General features: G+C 38.6%; 1 protein-coding gene across 6 annotated transcripts in view; it reads left to right on the top strand.

The window, feature by feature from the left end:
• SLC12A6 (solute carrier family 12 member 6) overlaps window positions 1–18,708 on the top strand; it is an 86,006-nt gene that overhangs the window by 37,432 nt on the left and 29,866 nt on the right. For all 6 annotated transcript variants that reach the window (XM_004421363.3, XM_004421366.3, XM_087424640.1 and 3 more), the window contains 6 exons: window positions 344–388; window positions 12,201–12,295; window positions 13,308–13,439; window positions 15,380–15,526; window positions 17,658–17,712; window positions 18,548–18,678. In XM_004421363.3, the coding sequence (XP_004421420.1) occupies window positions 344–388; window positions 12,201–12,295; window positions 13,308–13,439; window positions 15,380–15,526; window positions 17,658–17,712; window positions 18,548–18,678 (605 nt within the window). The remainder of the gene's footprint in view (window positions 1–343; window positions 389–12,200; window positions 12,296–13,307; window positions 13,440–15,379; window positions 15,527–17,657; window positions 17,713–18,547; window positions 18,679–18,708) is intronic.

Below are 18,708 nucleotides of genomic sequence, written 5' to 3' on the forward strand. Positions count from 1 at the left end.
ACACTTGGGTTCTTTCTACCTTTTGGCTATTGTGAATAATGCTGCTATAAACATTGTCACAAAGTATCTGTTTGAGATCCTGTTTTCAGTTCTTTTGGGTATATACCTAGGAGTGGAATTGCTGGGTCACCTGGTAATTGTATTGGTTAACTTTTGGAAGAAGCTGTGTGATTTTCTTCTTAATAAAAGTTCATTGTATTTTTATTATCCTCTCATTAATGTTTCTTGAGCGTTTAAAATTTTTTTTGCTTATTTCCTTGGTTGACGTTTGTTGCTGATTTTTAAGAAATTATTTGTTTTGGTCATTCATTTTTTCTTTTCTTTTCAATTGTTTGTTTTTCAGACCTGAGTCAGAACTCCATCACAGGGGAACACAGCCAGCTGTTAGGTATAGTATTACTGTGGGGACTGACACTCTCTGAAGTCACCCTTTCCCCCTCATACTAACAGACATTACTCCCTTCTCTACTTCTATTTTCTGCCCCCCCTTTTCTACTTTTCACTCCTCAACTTTTTTTTCCTGCTGTTTCTATTCCCAACTTGGTAAGTTTTAGGAAACTACTTCTGCAATTGTTTGCTGAGACTTAATTTAGTTACATTAAAAAATAATTTTACATCGTCTGTGGTTTAAAAAAATCTGTAAGAATTAGAGCTTCTTTTTTCCAAGATAATTTTGAAAATGATATTATAATACTCTATAATATCTTGAGCTTTGCAGCTATTTTGCCCTTTTTATTATTTTTCTTGGTCTTTTGATTGCCTTCATTTTAATTACTGAAAGTACTCTGTAAACAACCTGGCCTTAATCAAGTCATAGAAATTGACGTTCCAGTTCCTTATCTGTGAAATAAGTTATGGAAATGAATTGATTTCCTCTGGGTATCACTTATTTAAATTGCAGTAAGCGTGTAATTTGACAGGGATTTCACAACATCTCAGAAGTGATAAATTTTTAAAATATAAAAATAAAACACTGAGGAATTCAGACAATTAAAAAAGTAAATATAAAGAAAGTAAAAATCCTCTAAAGTATCTCTTCTCCCCACCACCTCACCTCTACTCCCCTGAGGTACTTGCTGTTGACACTTTCTTGGGCATTCTTCTAGAAATTTTTAATTATATATTTTCATATTATATATGACTATCTTTTTTTTTTCTATCAGTGGAGTTATGTTATACAGAGCATTCTGTGACTTCCTTTTTTTCATTGACCGTTTTATTTTGGACATCTCATATCAGTACATAAAGATCTGCCTCATTCCTTTGTGATAGTATAGGAATACAATGGACTACTATTCTATAATTTTAGTCACCCGGTTCCCTATTCTTGAGCATTTAGGTTATTTCCACGTGTTTTACTGTTACAAATTATGTTGCAGTGAACATCTTGTACATATATCCTTGTATCCTCATTGCCAGTCTGTAGGATAAATTTCTAGCAGTGGAATTCTTTGGTCAAAGGGTATGTACCTTTTGAAAAAGTTACATCACCTTAAACTCCCACCAACAAGGAGTATGGAGACATACTCAGCTCCCTATCATCAAAAGTAGGTGTTATCAATCTTAAAATTTTTTCTTTACCTAATAGATGAAAGTGGCATCTCTAATTTTTATTTATACTTCTTTAATTATGAGTGACGCTAAGTACTTTTAAATATATTAACAGCCATTTTCTGCGTGTGTGTCTTTTTGTTTGCACATTACTGAACTTTTAGCTGTTTGAATATGTACAATGCAGCTGTGGAAAATTATAACCTATCAAAAAGTCCAAAGTAGGGAATGTACTTGACTTGCTTGCTTATTAAAGGTTCAGAGTATTAGTTGAGGAGACTGGAATTCTCCTTTTCTGCTCTTCCTGTGTTAAGGACATAAGTGTCTAGTCTTAATTCTCATTCCTTTGGGAGAGTTTATGTGCTAGAACAGTACCTGACACCCTAGGCACTCAATAAGTATTTGTTAAGTAAATGGTTTGGCGCAAACGTATAGCTAGAAATCTGACGACCAAGGTCATAGCCTGTGGCATTAGAGCTGTCACTGTTCTCTTTTTTTATACTTTTATGTTGTTCAAACTGTTCAAAATTAGTCTTCTCTATATAAAAATTTTACATTTGGATCAGGAATAGTTAAGATTTCATTGAAAGATTTTGCCAGACCATTTTCCCCCTACACTAATAAATTGCTTCTGTCTCTGATACATGCCTGACAGGTAAAGAAGTTTGAGAGTAAGAACACATGTATAATGGAGGTAGGGGAGGACTTAGCAAATGAAATGGACAGGATTTTGTTTCCTGTTAAGCACTGTAGTCAAGATAGCAGACGAGTTGTATGTAAAAAGAAATAGTATGTGAGTGTGAAGGAAGAGTTCTCTTAGTCAGTATGGCCAAAACCCCTAATTGTATTTGCAAAGAGTCTACTCCAGACATTAATCTCATTTGGCAATCTATAATTGCATTCAGTTTTAAACAAACCTGGGAATTTATCCAGAGTCTTCTAGCTAGATTCTCAGGTAAGTTCATCCTGCTACCCTGGCTTCTCTCTCACAGATTCATTAGGTCAGATTATATACTTTTTTCTCATGCTTTTAATAACTTTTGTCTCCTGTCCTAAGTATCCTTGTTTTAACGACACCTCAAAATCCTTAAGTCTGGTTTATTTAAAAAAACTTTGTGTTTGCAAAAGAGTGAAAGATGATTTTTTGTTATATTTTCTAACCATCTTATAGTTCCTCAGAAAAGGCATTGGTAGTTTGAATTAAAATCATGCCAGCTCTCCATAATAACCTCATTTAGAATAATTTGATCTAGTAGGTGAAAAACTGGTTCAATTGCCTTGCCTGCCGAATGGAATTTATAATAGCATCATTCAGACCTTCTAAATGTTTTTCCTGTCGACAGGGTGCAGTTATTTTAATGTATCTAGTGTTCCCACTGACTCGTCAGATCACTTGCAAAACTCAGGGTCAGGCTGAGGAGACGTATGGAAGGACGAAGCTGCTGTTGTGACAAAGAATCAAGCCGTATACTTATGATTTATCAACTTTTCTCTGTGTGTGTGTAATAATTTTCAATTTAAAACATTTTAGAAAGGAAGCAAATGAACATTGGGCCCTGGCATTTTTATGACAAGTTTTACCAAACATTCAAGGAAAAATAATCCCATACGTCTACAGTTTCTCTCAAGGAATAGAAAAACAAGTAAACACTCCCCAACTCAGTTTGAGGTTTGCATAACCTTGATACCCAAACTTAGCAGTGACAATATGAGAAAAGTATAGGCCACTTTTACTTATGAACACAGATACAAATATCCTAATGAAAATATTTGCCACCTGAATCAAGCAATATATTTAAAAAGTTACCCCCATGACCAAGTTGGGTCTCTGCTAGAAATACATGGTTGGTTTGCCATTAAAAATGTATTTATAGGGGCCGGCCCCATGGCTTGGCGGTTAAGTGCGCGCGCTCCGCTGCTGGCGGCCCGGGTTCAGATCCCGGGCGCGCACCGACACACCGCTTCTCCGGCCATGCTGAGGCCGCGTCCCACATACAGCAACTAGAAGGATGTGCAGCTATGACATACAACTATCTACTGGGGCTTTGGGTGGAAAAAATAAATAAATAAAATCTTTAAAAAAAAAAATGTATTTATATAATTCAGTATATTTAACAGATTAAAGGAGAAACGTGGTATAACCATGTTAATAGATGCAGAAAAAGCATTTGACTTGAAACATATCTAATATTTAAATTCATGAGTTCATAATGATACTTTAAAAAAGTAATTGGTCACCTTTGGAGTATTCTAGTGAACCAATTCATTATTCTGAGAATTGGTCAATAAAGGGAAAGAATGAAGTCTTTATCTTGCCTTTAAGTATACCAATGGGTGATCAAATAGTGTACTAGAGGGAATGTCTCTCTATAAAAGTATTTCAGCTAATAAACGAAGGAAGGATAGCTAATAAGTAGAATAAGAATATCAACATTTTGTAATCTCTCATAAATTAATGGTCTAGGCATTAATCAGTAACAGTTGCTAGTATCTTAAAAAGAAAGACAACCAGATGACATGTGCCTCCTGATACAACGTCAAAATACCATTGTGAAGGAGTTTTCTTTCCTGCCCCTGAAAATACTGAATGTGGTTAAGCCTAGAGGCTTAGCTACCAATTTATAGGAAATAGAAAAAACAGAACAACATGTTAAATGACAACACATGGATGCCATCGTCAAAATCCAGACAGTCAGAATCTCTACTGAGCAAATGACATGGTTTTGTCAACAAATAAACTGCAAAGCAAAAGAAGAGAGAGGAAGCTATAGACTTAAGAGATATAGCAGCCAATCATAATGTGCGCCGGTTGTTTGCCTACTGATTCAAACTATACAATCAAAAACATGATGTATAGCATTTGAGATAACCTTTCATGTTCACGTAGTCACATAGTTCAAACCCAAACCTGTGCCAAGGGAGATGAAGTACCTTTACTACTCTCCTTCTGCCTAGCTCAAACCGGTAAAGGACGTTTGACAAGATCAGGAGGCTAAGGGAGGAATCTGAGACTTATCTTAGGCCCAAACTGTAGTGTAAGTGGTAATTGACAAAAGCAACATTTTAGAAATAATAGCGCCACAACAATAATGTTTTTATAAAGAGCAGGACATTTGGTATACCATTTTTCTTTTACAAAAAAATGTATAGCATTATGGAAATCTGAAATCTTCAGTAGAACCAATAATGACATTCCTATCAGTTTTCATTTGAATTATACAATGAAACACCAGTAAGTTTCCCAGTAATATAAGTATCATTTAGATAGTAAAATGAGAAAAAAGAAACATAAGTGATTGGAAGGGCTGTTTAATTCAAAGCGTTACTGAGGCCAGTCTCAGTAGGTATCCTCCAAAGGAGTCTTCTTAGGATTCTGGATAATCCTAAAACAGCCCTCGGATATGGATTTGATTCTTAGTTCCTGCAGAGTAAAGGTTATTTGCTATTAAGAAACTCTAGAACTTCCATTCCATCTGGGATTTCCTGGGGTCACAGTAGTGATCCAGACTTCTGAAGGCTGTACATCTGAAGCAGCGTGATTTCCCACAAAGATATTCAGACTGAGAATTGATCTATGCCTGTCAGTATGACCTCTCCTGATTTCATGCCTCACTGATCCATGCCTTTCAATTAACCACTCCTGATGAGAGCTTTGTTCTTAGCCAGGAAAGCCTTGACCTTTCTTGACTGACCAGGAGCCCTATGGGACCTTCTCATTCCACAACACTACCACAAGTAGACCCTGGGTAGGACAATCTTGAAGGCATCCTTGGTCTGCTATATGTAGACAAAGTCTCCACTCCCCCACGCACCCCCCTCTCCCTGCCCCCCCAATATTAAGGAAGCAAGCAAACGGAAGCTGGGCCAGAAACAGCCAGGACCAGAGTGTCTGAAAGTTAAGGTAATTGCACCTGAAATCTGAGACTAGAGAGACCTCAAATATAGAGGTGCCAGGGCTGCAGCAAGGGGAGCCAGAGCTGCTAGGAGATGGCTTGGACCAGCAGTCCGTAGTATGGGGCCGGACTATTCAGAGGCCAGATTTTTATAGCAACACCCCTTTAAGGCTGTTGAAGAGCAGGGAAGTATATGCCGAAGCTAGGACTCCTATTCCTATAACCCTCAAGAGGGATGAAGTAGTCCCGAGTCTTAAATACAAAACTATTCAATGTCTGAATCAAAGGTTGCAATTAGGAAGATGAGCATTCTGCTTAGGAATAAAAGTCTGTTTAGAGAGAAGAAAAACTAATGGAACTTCTGGAAAAGAAAAAATATATCCTTATTAATGTAAAAAATGAAGAGGTTAAATAGTAGATTAGAAACAGGTGAAGAATGTTTGTGAACAAAAAGAAAACTACATCTAGACATATCTTAATGAAGCAGCAGGACACCTAAGAAAAGATCTTGAAAGCAGCCAGAGAGAAAGGACAGATCATCAAAGGAACATCAGAATGACAGAATTCTTAATAGCGAAACAGATGACAAATAATGTCTTAAAGTGTTTGCAAAAATTTTATTATCCTAGGGCCGGCCCGGTGGCTTAGCGGTTGAGTGCGTGCGCTCCACTGCTGGCAGCCTGGGTTCGGATCCCGGGTGCGCACCGACGCGCCGCTTCTCCAGCCGTGCTGGGGCCGCATCCCACATGCAGCAGCTGGAGGGATGTGCAGCTATGACATACAGCTATCTACTGGGGCTTTGGGGGAAAAAATAAATAAATAAATAAATTTATTATCCTAGAATTGTGCTTAGCAAGACAGGAAGGAATAAGGGCAAAATAAAGACAATTGTAGGTAAATAAAAGCTGAGGACATTTTTCACCATGAGACTTGTTCTAAACTAGTGCTTTTCAGCTAGGGAAAATTTTGCCCCCCAGGGGATATTTGGAGATGGTTGGAGACATTTGTAGTTGTCGCTACTGGAGATGCTATTGGTGTCTAGTGAGTAGAGGCCAGGGATGCTCTTAAACATCCCCCAGAGCAAATAATTATTTGGTCTGAAATTTTATAGTGCTGTTTGAGAAACAGTCCTCTGAAGGAATTCTAAAGAATGTACCTCAAGTAAAAAGAAAATGAGGGCCGGCCCGGTGGCGCAAGCAGTTAAGTGCGTGCGCTCCCCTGCGGCAGCCGGGGGTTCGCTGGTTCGGATCCCGGCGCGCAACAACGCACCACTTGTTAAGCCATGCTGTGGCAGCGTCCCATATAAAGTAGAGGAAGATGGGCACAGATGTTAGCCCAGGGCCAGTCTTCCTCAGCAAAAAAGAGGAGGATTGGCATTGGATGTTAGCTCAGGGCTGGTCCTCCTCACAAAAAAATAAAAAGAAAAAATAAAAAGAAAATGATCCCAGAAGAGTAGTACTCTGAAATGCAACAAAGAATATTGACCAAGTGAAATGGTAAACATGGCCTTTGACCCAAATCAATGTTGTCTCTATGAAATAATTTTAGTGTCTTATTTGTGAAGTAAAAAAATAGACTATCTGGAAATATTGGACTATAATATTATGTAAGTCAGGAGGAGAGAGTTGGAACTGAAGTGTTCAAAAGTCTTTGTGTTGTTTGGGAGGATGACAAGCTATTGTTTAGACTTACTTATCAGTTTGTTCTAAGTAAAATATGTGGTAAAACTTCAAGAGTAATTGCTGGAAAAATAGAAAAAAGTGTGGAAACTCCAAGAGAAGAGAGAGGAAAAACAAATCAAAAAATCTAGAGAGAGAAAATGAGAATGAATCATAGAGAAGGAAGAACAAAGAGAAATAAAAAGATGGTAGAACCCAGGCCAAATATATCAGTCGCTAAGGGTGACGGAGTAAACTTGATAGTTAAAAAAACAGATGGTCAGATTTTTTAAAATCCAGCTATTTGCTGTTAACAAGAGATTTACCTACAGCATCAAGACCCAGGAAAAATGAAAGGTTACAAGACAGAAAAAGACATTTAATCAAAGACAGCTAGTATAGTTATCGTTTTTTCCTTCTGCTGTCTTAGGAGTCATTCTGCTCTCTTTCTGACTTCCTAAAACAGGTACTTAGGCTATATGATTTTTAGTCTTTTTACTTTGCTAATGTAAAATTTTAAGACAATAACTTTCCTTTGAAGTGCTATTTTTGCTGGATCCTCCAAGTTTCAATATGTGGTGTTTTCATTGTTATTCAATTCTTAAGTTTTTTAGTCTTTGATCCTTGAGTTGTTTAGTAGTGGTTTTTTTTTTTTAATTTCTAAATTTGCAAGGATTTTGAAGTTTATCTTTTTATAATTAAATTCTAACTTAATTGTTATGGACCAAGATCATGTCCTATATTATACGTGTTTAAAATTTGTTCTCTCTTAAAGGTCTAGTACATGATAACTTTTTATAATTTTTCACGTGTGTTTGATTAAAATGTATATTCTTTAATTTTGGATGCAAAATTCTATGTCCGTTAGGTTAATGTTACTCATTGTATTATTCAGATCTCATTACCCTTGCTTATTTTGTCTACTTCATCTATCAATTATTGAGAGAAGTATGTTAAAAATCTTGATGGTAGATTTATCAATTTCTCACCATAGTTCTATCCATGTTTGCCTCAAATATTTTGAGGCAGGGATGGATGGATGGGGGGATGGATGGATGTGGTAGGCAGCCTCTTAGATTAGCTCCAATGATCCTTTCTCCCTGGTATTTATGCCCCTGTGTAATCCTTTCCTCTTTGAGTGAGGGCTGGACTTAATGACTTCTTCTAATTAATAGAATATGACAAAAGCAAGGGGATATCACTTTCAAAATCAGATTACGGAAAGACTGTGATATCTGTCTTGCACTCCCTCTCTGGCTCTCTTTGGTGGCTTACTTTGAGGGAATCCAACTGCCATGCTATAAACTGTCGAGTGGAAAGACCCACATGGCAAGGAACGGAGAGAGGCCCTTGGCCAACAGCCTGAAAGGAACTGAATCCTGCCAACAACTGTGTGAGTGAGCTTGGAAGTGTATCTTCCCAGGGCCTTCAGATGAGACCAGCGTCCTAGTGGATGCTTCGTTAGAGCCTCATGGGAGACTGTGAGGCAGAGGGCCCAGCTAAGCCATGCCCATATTCCTAGCCCACACAAACTGTGAGATAATAAATGTGTGTTGTGTAAGCCACTAAATTTGGGAGTAACTTGTTAACACAGAAAGAGGTAACTATACAATAGATATATGTTTAAAATTGTCATACATTTCTGATAAATTAAACCTTTTGTTACATGGTTGCTTTCTCATCCCTAATAAAGTTTTTCTCTTAAAGACAAATTTGTCTGATAATATCAGCTTTCTGATATTTTCTATATCAGCTTTCTGATATAATATCTATATCAGTTTTCTTTTGGTTTATATATGCCTGGTATAGCTCTTTCCTTGCAGCCTTTGTGTGTCCTTATGTCTCTTGTAAACAGTATATGTGGGTTTTGTTGTTGAATCAGGTCTGTCCATCTTTATGTTTTAATGAGTGAGTTTAGTCTATTTGCATTATTATCATTATTGGTATTATTGATATATTTGAACCATTCTGCCATCCTAAACTATTATTTCAGTTTTTCTCACTTTTTCTGTTAATTTTTTGATCCCTTCTTACTTTAAACAAAAATGCTATCTGTGTTACCCCTATCCCCTAAACAAAGAAAAGAACATTAGCACACTCTCACATCACTCTCTCTCCTCAGCCCCAGCCCCCATCATGTTGTTATTATCTAGAATAGGTCAATGGGAAAAGGAGAGACTGTTCAATAAATGGATTTGGAAGAACTATCCATTTGCTAACTACATGGTCTGGCTTCTTACATGTCTAACTACTCTCTCCTCACTCTACTTAAGCCATGTTATCTGTTCTGTTTTATGAATCCATTAAGATTGTTTCTGGGGCTGGCGCGGTGGCTTAGCGGTTAAGTGTGCGCGCTCCGCTATTGGTGGCCCGGGGTTGGATCCCCGGCGCCCACCGACGCACCGCTTCTCCGGCCATGCTGAGGCCGCGTCCCACGTACAGCAACTAGAAGGATGTGCAGCTGTGACATACAACTGTCCACTGGGGCTTTGGGGAAGGAAAAAAAGGAAGAGGATTGGCAATAGATGTTAGCTCAGAGCCGGTCTTCCTCAGCAAAAAGAGGAGGATTAGCACGGATGTTAGCTCAGGGCTGATCTCCCTCAGGACAAAAAAAAAAAAAAAAGATTGTTTCTGCTTTAGGATCTTTTAAAATAGCTATTCCCTCTACCTTAAATGGGGGCTTTTCCTGACCATATTATGCAAAGGGTGCGCTACAGCCAGCTCATACCAGCTGATGAGAGCCAGTTGTGTGCATCTCTTCCCAAAACCATGTTCAGTGACTTCACATTAGTAGTTTGAAATTGGCTATGTATGAGTGTTTATACCATGGAAATCAGCAAATACCATAAACGAGAATTTTTTTTTCCAGTACAGAGAGCCTGCTTACCAGCACACCAATGGTCTTACCTGAAGTTGTCCTTCCCCTCCCCAGCTATAATCTATCCCAATACCTGTGTCATTTTCTTCATTGAACTTATCACTTTTGGAAATATCTTTTTTTTTTTTTAACTTATTTCCTGTCTTCTGTGACCTCATATACACACAGTGAAAGCAGATTCTTTAACTGCCTTGGTCTACTGCTGTGTCCCCAAGACCTAGAACAGTGCCCAGCACATCATAAGAACTTAATAAATACTGGTTGAATTAATTAAGTGAATGACTCAAAAGTAATGTTCATTTTAAGGTGTGTCATTCTCTTTAGAACTTTCTGGAACCATTAAAGGGAGGAAAAGAATTACATTTTCCTTTCTTTTTATAACTTTTTATTATGGAAATTTCCAAAGATACAGAAAAGTGGATGGAATAAGATAATGAACCTCCGTGAACCCATCATCTAGCTTCAACAATGTTGCGAAGCTATTTTCAAGTCCCCACCTAATGTTTTCCTGGAATATTTTAAAGAAAATTCTAGACATCGTATGATTTTACTTACCCATTTTAAAAAAAATAACCAGTCTACATTCAAATTTCTGTTTCAAAAATGTTTTTTTACATTTGATTTGAGTGAGGATTCTAACAGGTTTAACACCCTGCAATTGGTCTCTTAAGTCTCTTTTAATTTGTAAGAGTTCACCCTGTTTAGTTTATGCCATTTATTTGTTGAAGAAATCAGATTGTCACGTAGAACTTCCCACATTCTGAATTTGATGATTGCATCTTTGTGGTGATGTCTAACATGTTCTTCCTCTGTTTTCTGTGAACTGGTAGTTAGAATTAGAAGCTTGATTATATTCAATTTCCATTCTTTTGATAAGAATACATCATAGGTTGCACAGTGTATTTTTCATTATATTATATTAGGAGATTGTGTTGTCCTTCTTTTAGTGATGTTAAGATTGATTGGTAGGTTCCAGATCACCCTGATCCATCCATTATAAAGTTCTGCCTCTGCCCTTCACCTAATGGTTTTAGCAACCATTGATGATAATTGCCTAGATCCATTATTTCATTAGGCGTTGAAAATTGGTAATTTTTTTTGTCTAATTGTATCATTCCAACTGCATTTATTAGCTAGAATATTTCTATAATGAAGAAATTTAACTATTTGGTTACCTGAAATACAGTTGGTACAGGAAAGGCAAGATAATTATTTGATTCTTTCCATTTATTATTTTTCAGAGTTACATGTTGTTCCTTAGCAACTCGACAAAGGTGACTAATTTTTTAAAATATCATTTTGGATATTTCATGTATTTGCATTTCAATCCATTGCATTATTTATTTCTAGTGCTCATATTATCCCCATTTTAGCCAGTGGGAACTCCTTCAGGTTGCCTTTTATGTCCTTTGACGTGTCCCAGTTATTTTGATAGCTTGTTGGCTGTTTCCCAAGCTCATCTTATGTCTCTAAGGTTATAGGACTTTAAATTAATTTCTTTAATTTTTATTTTGGTGTCTATTTCCTCAGTATTTAAAGTCTTAGTTCTTAATGATATTTACATAACTTATTTTCTTTCTCTTCTACCAGACAATTGTAATTATATAACTTTTACACGGTAAAGAACCAAAATTAAGAAAGTGCTCAGTCTTTTTCTTTTTTTTTCCTTCATAGCTGGTTCACCAAAATCTTAGGGGGGTGCCTCTTTTAACATAAATATGTGGCAAGGGTTTCTGCAAAAATAATACTTGGTTAAATAACCTAATGTCATTTATAAAAGGTTGGAGAACCCTGGAGGCAAAGAGTTTTGACTGCCATTATCAACAGCAACAGTATGTAAAGTAGCCCATATCTAGCACAGTATTGTACACTGAGTAGGTACACAATAAGTATTGTATTTTTTATTTTCATCCTAGATTTGAGTGACTTTAAGAGTAGGGTCTCTATAGGCCAGAATCCTAAAAGAATAGTGTTTCCACAGGTCTTCAGATTGTTAGGAAAAGGAATGACCCATGTTTACTTCTTAGAGATTTGTTTTTGCTCCTGTTGGAGAGGGGGCCACGTTCTCCAAGCAGTGCTGATTGAGTTCTGCCTCTCTCAGATTAAAATTTGAGTATGGAAATGGGTTCTATTAATACAGAGGCAACATACAGTTATTTGGTGCTGATGCTTCTTCAATACCAGTGAGAAACTAACTTGCTTTTACTTTTTTTTCCCCAGATGATGGGCATAAGAAAGCTCGAAATGCTTATCTCAATAATTCCAATTATGAAGAAGGAGATGAATACTTTGATAAAAATTTGGCACTCTTTGAGGTAATATTTGGGAGAAAAGTAGGGCAGACATTTCAAGATAGCTTTTTCCTACCCCATTTAGTTTTAGAACAGTACAGGCTGTGTAATTTAATAACTAATTGTTAAAATACAATAGTTATATTATAATTTGTCATTGTAGTTACTTAAATCTTTATAATGTAATTATTGCTGATTAATGAGTAGCTATTCAATTTCTGTGAAATAAGGAGAAGGAATGTTGACATCGCAGGCATATGGAGAACCTTGCTATCTAATTCAGCTAGGACTTAAATGTTCACTTTGGAATTGTCTTCTAAGTATAAAATAATGTTTTTTCAACTCTGTGTTTGGGAAGACTATCATTTACCCTAGAACTGCTGACCAAAAATCAGTGTAGGAAGCAGTCTGCTAGATTAGGAGGACCTATGTGTCTTATCCGATTCTGACAGCGTGGACTCTGATGGGGTCTGCGGCCGGGTTGTTGAAAGGAGCCTGCTTTGGTCCAGTGCTGCTTTTGTCTACCTTTGGACAATGATACAAGTGTCGCTTCTCTCAGTATGCCTATTTTTAAAATATTTTTTCTCAGCCTCCTTCAAGAAAAGGTCTGAGGTGAATATTTAGTTAAGTCACAAAAGTTTTTCATCTATGCTTGATGCTATAAATAATAGTCTTAAATGTTAGTAGCCTAAAGAAAGGGGGTACTGTAGTTCAAGATCGTATTATCAATGTTCTTTACAAGGTTGCAGCTGTCTGTAGGGGCCAGTGTGATTTTGTTTCTACTGTAAAGTTAAGATATTAGAAAGAATAATGAAGGTTTTCATTTAAGAATTTTATAAGGATTCATGTAGCCCTAATGAAGTGTGATATTTTAATGTAGGAGAAAAATAAAGTCTCATTGATAAATTTTCTTAAAATATTTACCTGTGAAATATTTTCTCATTTACTTTGAAATTTTCCAGTAGAGAGGTCATATTGATGCTTAGTTCCAGTGTGTTCTTCATCTCTCCTTTCTTCCATATTTCTGGCTTTATAGGAAGAAATGGACACCAGACCAAAAGTGTCTTCTCTCCTCAGCCGCATGGCCAATTATACCAATCTGACACAGGGAGCAAAGGAACATGAAGAGGCAGAGAACATCAGTGAAGGGAAAAAGAAGCCCACCAAGGTGAGGCCTTAGAATAACAAGGATAAATAAACGACTGCGGTATATAAGAAAGGAGGAAATATGCAGGGCATCACTCTGTGCTCCATAACCATTTATCGAATGCTTGATACTTCTGGGCACAGGGGTCACAGCACAAACAGAGCAATGTCCTGCTGTCATGCAGTCTGAGTTCTAGTGTGAGGAGACAGTCCTTAGGCTGTTTTAAAATATGTAACATATTAAATGTTGATAAATGCTCTAACAAAAATATAAGCAGGGTAAAGAGACTGAGACTGTCCAGCAAGGGAGCCAGGACAGAGTGTGTTGCCGTTTTAGCGAGGTTGGTCAGAGAAAGCCCTTCTGACAGGGTGATATTTGAGCAGACCTAAGGAAGGTGAGGAGTGAACCATGAATAGCTGGGAGAAGAGCATTCCAGGGAGAAGGAACAACACTTGACGAGAAGAGGGTCCACGCCCATCTGCTGGTACCATCTCTCTGTTGTGAAGTTGTTAGGTTTTTCGAAGACCAAGTATCAGTTTTTCTCAAAACGAAAATATAGAACAATATTACAGGTTAGCTTTCTGCTTGTTCAGGGGTACAACAACCCTCAGATCTTCACCTTACCAACTGCCTTTACCAACTACTATGAAGGATTTATGCCGAATTCTGAAGGAATTCTATCAAGTCATTATTCCGTGTCTCTGTGTGTGTGTGTGTGTGTGTGTGTGTGTGGAAGATTAGCCCTGAGAAGGAATTCTATCAAGTCATTATTCCGTGTCTCTGTGTGTGTGTGTGTGTGTGTGTGTGTGTGTGTGTGTGGAAGATTAGCCCTGAGAAGGAATTCTATCAAGTCATTATTCCGTGTGTTTGTGTGTGTGTGTGTGTGTGTGTGTGTGTAAGATTAGCCTTGAGCCAACATCTGTTGCCAATCCGCCTCTCCTTTATATGTGGGATGCCTGCCACAGCATGACTTGATAAGCAGTGAGTAGGTCCGCACCCGGGATCCAGACCTGCAAACCCCGGGCCTCCAAAACAGAGCAGGCGAACTTAACCACTATGCCACCGGGCCGGCCCCCATTATTCCATTTTTAAATGAAAAGAGAGGGCCGGCCCTGTGGCTTGGTGGTTAAGTGCGCGCGCTGCGATTCTGGCGGCCCGGGTTTGGATCCCGGGTGCGCATCAAGGCACCACTTCTCCGTTCATCCTGAGGCCGAGTCCCACATGCAGCAACTAGAAGGATGTGCAGCTACGACACACAACTATCCACTGGGGCTTTGGGGGGAAAAAATAAAAAAAAAAAAAAAAAAAAAAAATGAAAAGAGAAAGCTAACACCTTTGAAGAACAGAAAATTTTAAACTGTTAGGGGTGCACTTAAAAGTTTGTGGTTAAATGCCTATGTAAAAACATGTAGTGACCCATGTAAAGTAAAAATGTGTAGCTCTAGGAATAATAAAAGCTATGGTGGTAGACATTTGTAAGTTGGAGATTTTCTATGTGTCTCTTTTAAGATACTGCTTAGGGCCGGCCCCGTGGCTTGGCGGTTAAGTGCGCGTGCTCCGCTATTAGCGGCCCGGGTTCAGATCCTGGGCGCGCACCAACGCACCGCTTCTCCGGCCATGCTGAGGCCGCGTCCCACATACAGCAACTAGAAGGATGTGCAACTATGACATACAACTATCTACTGGGGCTTCGGGGGAAAAAAAGGAGGAGGATTTGCAACAGATGTTAGCTCAGAGCTGGTCTTCCTCAGCAAAAAGAGGAGGATTAGCATGGATGTTAGCTCAGGGCTGATCTTCCTCACAAAAAAAAAAAAAAAGATACCACTTAAACTTATTATCTCTGCTTTGAGATTATTAATATAGTAGTTAGGGAGCAAGTTTTCATATAAAAGTAAGGGGATAAAAGCATCTCTTCTAGATGACTATATAATTTTTTCTTTTGTCAACATCTTTCTTTCTAGATTCCCCAAATGGGTACTTTCATGGGTGTCTACCTCCCATGTCTGCAGAATATCTTTGGAGTGATCCTGTTTCTACGCCTTACATGGGTGGTGGGCACAGCTGGAGTTCTTCAGGCCTTTGCAATTGTCCTTATCTGCTGCTGCTGTGTAAGTCCTGAGTTGGCTCCTGGAGATCACCTGGAATGTTGCGAGAGCTCGAGAGTATATGCACTTGACCTCTTTGGGAATAAAACAAAGAATACTAGGACAAGAGTCATGATCTCAACAGGAAAGATTATTTCAATATTAAAATCTAAAGGATGGTCAGTTATTTAGTGTCAGTTATTCACTGCTTATATCTATAATATGATGTACTAGAAATTATGAGGAGGACTTCTACAGGGAGTAGAAGATACAGTCACTGTCTTCAAAGAATTCAAAATACAGACCATTTGAGCTTGATAGCACCAAAGTTGTGACATAAAATGTGTTAGAAAATGTGATGTACTACTCCAGTGTCCTATTGAGAAACAAAATTGATTGTTTTTTGGGGGTGAGGGGTATTCGTTTTGTTTTGAAGTCTCATCCGTTATCCCTTCCCCAGAAATTCAGGTGTTCTTTCCAGGTCTTCTCTCCACTATATGGAGAACATTCTGATCTTCCTTTAATTTAAACTCTTCTTATCTGTGTATCCCAGTCACATCAATTTTATTGTAAGTTTCAACGTCTACTGACCTCTTTTATTACTATCACCATTATACCCTCTCTGTGCATTGTGTTCAGCTACTGTTACGAGAGGTTCGGGGGTTCGATCGGAGTCGTAAAAGACACTCTCCACTCCAAACAAATGAACTGAAGGTATATTTTATTATATAGAGGATAGTAAAGGTGATAGTCTGCAAACACATGCGAATAGGTCAAATATTAAGAGGGAAAAAACATCAGCTCAACTGGAAAGGGAAAACATCCACATCGACTGAAGAGAAATGACACAAATCAACCGGAAAGAGAAACACCAGGTTGACTGAAAAGAGAACACATCAGATCAATTACTTCACATCAAATCAATTACTTCACATCAAATCAGTTACTCACAACTTCCATGCCCCACTGCCGGGAGAGTCCTGTCAATCGACGTGGCTGGGCAGGGATCACACATCCTGGGCAAGGCGTCCCTTCCACAGGTGGAACTCTCATCAGGTCTCAGTTTCCAGCAGTTTTTATACCAGCAGTAATTTTCAGAGTAAGCAATTACAGAGTTTGCGGAGCAAGCATTTAGTGTTTCCATGCACAAATGGGTATCAGTGGCATACATGTACTGAGCCCCCTGGCTAACGTCCCAGCCCAGTAATTGTGTACGTGCATTGTTCTCTCTGGTTATCATCCTAGCCCTGCACAGATGGCCAGTCCATCCCGTGCTACGACACTCCAAGAGCCTTGAAGTGTTACAACTTGCAACTCTCTCTGTGGGAGAAAGGCCAGTTCCCGGGAAAAGGCCAATTCCCACCACACAGAAAGCAGCCCTATATTTCTTTGTGCACTGTTGGCCATAGGTCAATGGAGCGGCCAAACATGGCTGTACTCATGTTAAGACAGCTACATACTATACAAAGCAGGTACACAGACATAGTTTATATCATTAAAAACTTAATGGTACTACCATTTTTTTTAGTTTCTTAGTCTTGAAACTTCAGGGCCGTAATTTGGCTCCTTAATTGCCTCTCACATCTAAATCAGCTACCAAGGCCAATCAAGTCTCCCTCTGAAATCTCTTACCTTTATAAATAGACCCTTCCTTTATATTCCCACTACCACCACTGTAGTCCTTACCTCTCACTAAACTACTGTATAATAGCTGCTAACAAGTCACTCTGCCTCCATTTGCTCCCTATCTGCAATCCATTTTAAACTCTGCTACCAGGTAATGTTTTTAAAATACAGTTCTTATGAGCTCAAAAGTCTTCGGTGGTTCCCTTCCTTACTGATTATTCTTAGTTTCCAGTCTGTTTTCCAAGTTATTCAATGAGAGATTCAGGGCGAGATCAGTGGTTCTTCATAACACCTAACCTACTGATTACAGTGTAGGGGTGTTTTAACAGAAATACTCCAGATAACGGTAGTGTGACTGGTGCAATGAGTTGAACCACATCTCATTTCCATACCATGAGATATGACAGGCAACTCCCTCCATAAAAGTAGGTAGAGTTAAGTGTTTGATAAGTGCTGTGAGGTCCACAGATGGGAAAATAGTACAGAAATGTCATCTTATACAGTAAGTCTTCTTTCCCTTTCTTTACAGACAATGTTGACTGCTATCTCCATGAGTGCCATTGCCACTAATGGAGTGGTGCCAGGTCAGTAGACTAAGATTGGATTTCAGGGGTTGTCAGTGATTACTGTATGTTTATGCTATAAAGCCAGAGGTGCAAACTTCCGAGGAATAGAAAACTACTTAGTCTGTTGGCCATAGACACTAAAACTATTTGACTTTAGGATACCTTCTTTAAACTTTTCTTTATGTTCTAAGCTAGTATGCTTTAATTTCCATCGCTTTCTTAGCTTCTTTCAGTTAGAAAGTATTTTATTTGGCTGTCTCGTGCCTGTAGTAAATATTTTCTGATGATTTTCTAAGTTATACTGACAAATTGTGCTGCTGCTTGTGGAGCTTTAGCCGTGCAGTGTATCCTACCAAAAAGGTTGCGTCTTTTACTTCCCACTAGCAAATCTGCTTTTTATTCATATTCAGGGTTTTCAAAAGCCTGAAACATTATCCTTCTGCATATTTTTGTGTGTGTGTGTGTGAGGATGATCAGCCCTGAGCTAACATCCATGCCAATCCCCCTCTTTTTGCTGAGGAAGACCAGCCCTGAGCTAACATCTATTGCCCATCCTCCTCCTTTTTCTCCCCAAAGCCCCAGTAGACAGCCGCATGTCATAGTTGAACATCCTTCTAGTTGCTGTATGTGGGACGCCGCCTCAGCATGGCTGGACAAGCGGTCGTCGGTGCACGCCCAGGATCCGAACCCGGGCCGCTAGTAGCAGAGCACGCACACTTAACCACTAAGCCAGGGGCTGGCCCCTATCCTTCTGCATATTTTTGTTCTTCTTCTTTATGACTCGTCTACAAGTCATAATTCCTCTTACTAATGTACTTTCTTTATGCTGTTCACTTTCTATTTTGTCTTTTAGCTGGGGGCTCATACTTTATGATTTCCCGGGCACTGGGCCCAGAGTTTGGTGGGGCTGTTGGCCTCTGCTTTTACCTTGGTACCACATTTGCAGCAGCCATGTATATCCTTGGTGCCATTGAAATTTTTCTGGTGAGTAATGACTTAATTGTGGTCTTCATG

This window comes from Ceratotherium simum, chromosome 3 (assembly GCF_057802395.1).
Source record: "Ceratotherium simum simum isolate JZ-2026a chromosome 3, ASM5780239v1, whole genome shotgun sequence".
NCBI lineage: Eukaryota > Metazoa > Chordata > Mammalia > Perissodactyla > Rhinocerotidae > Ceratotherium > Ceratotherium simum.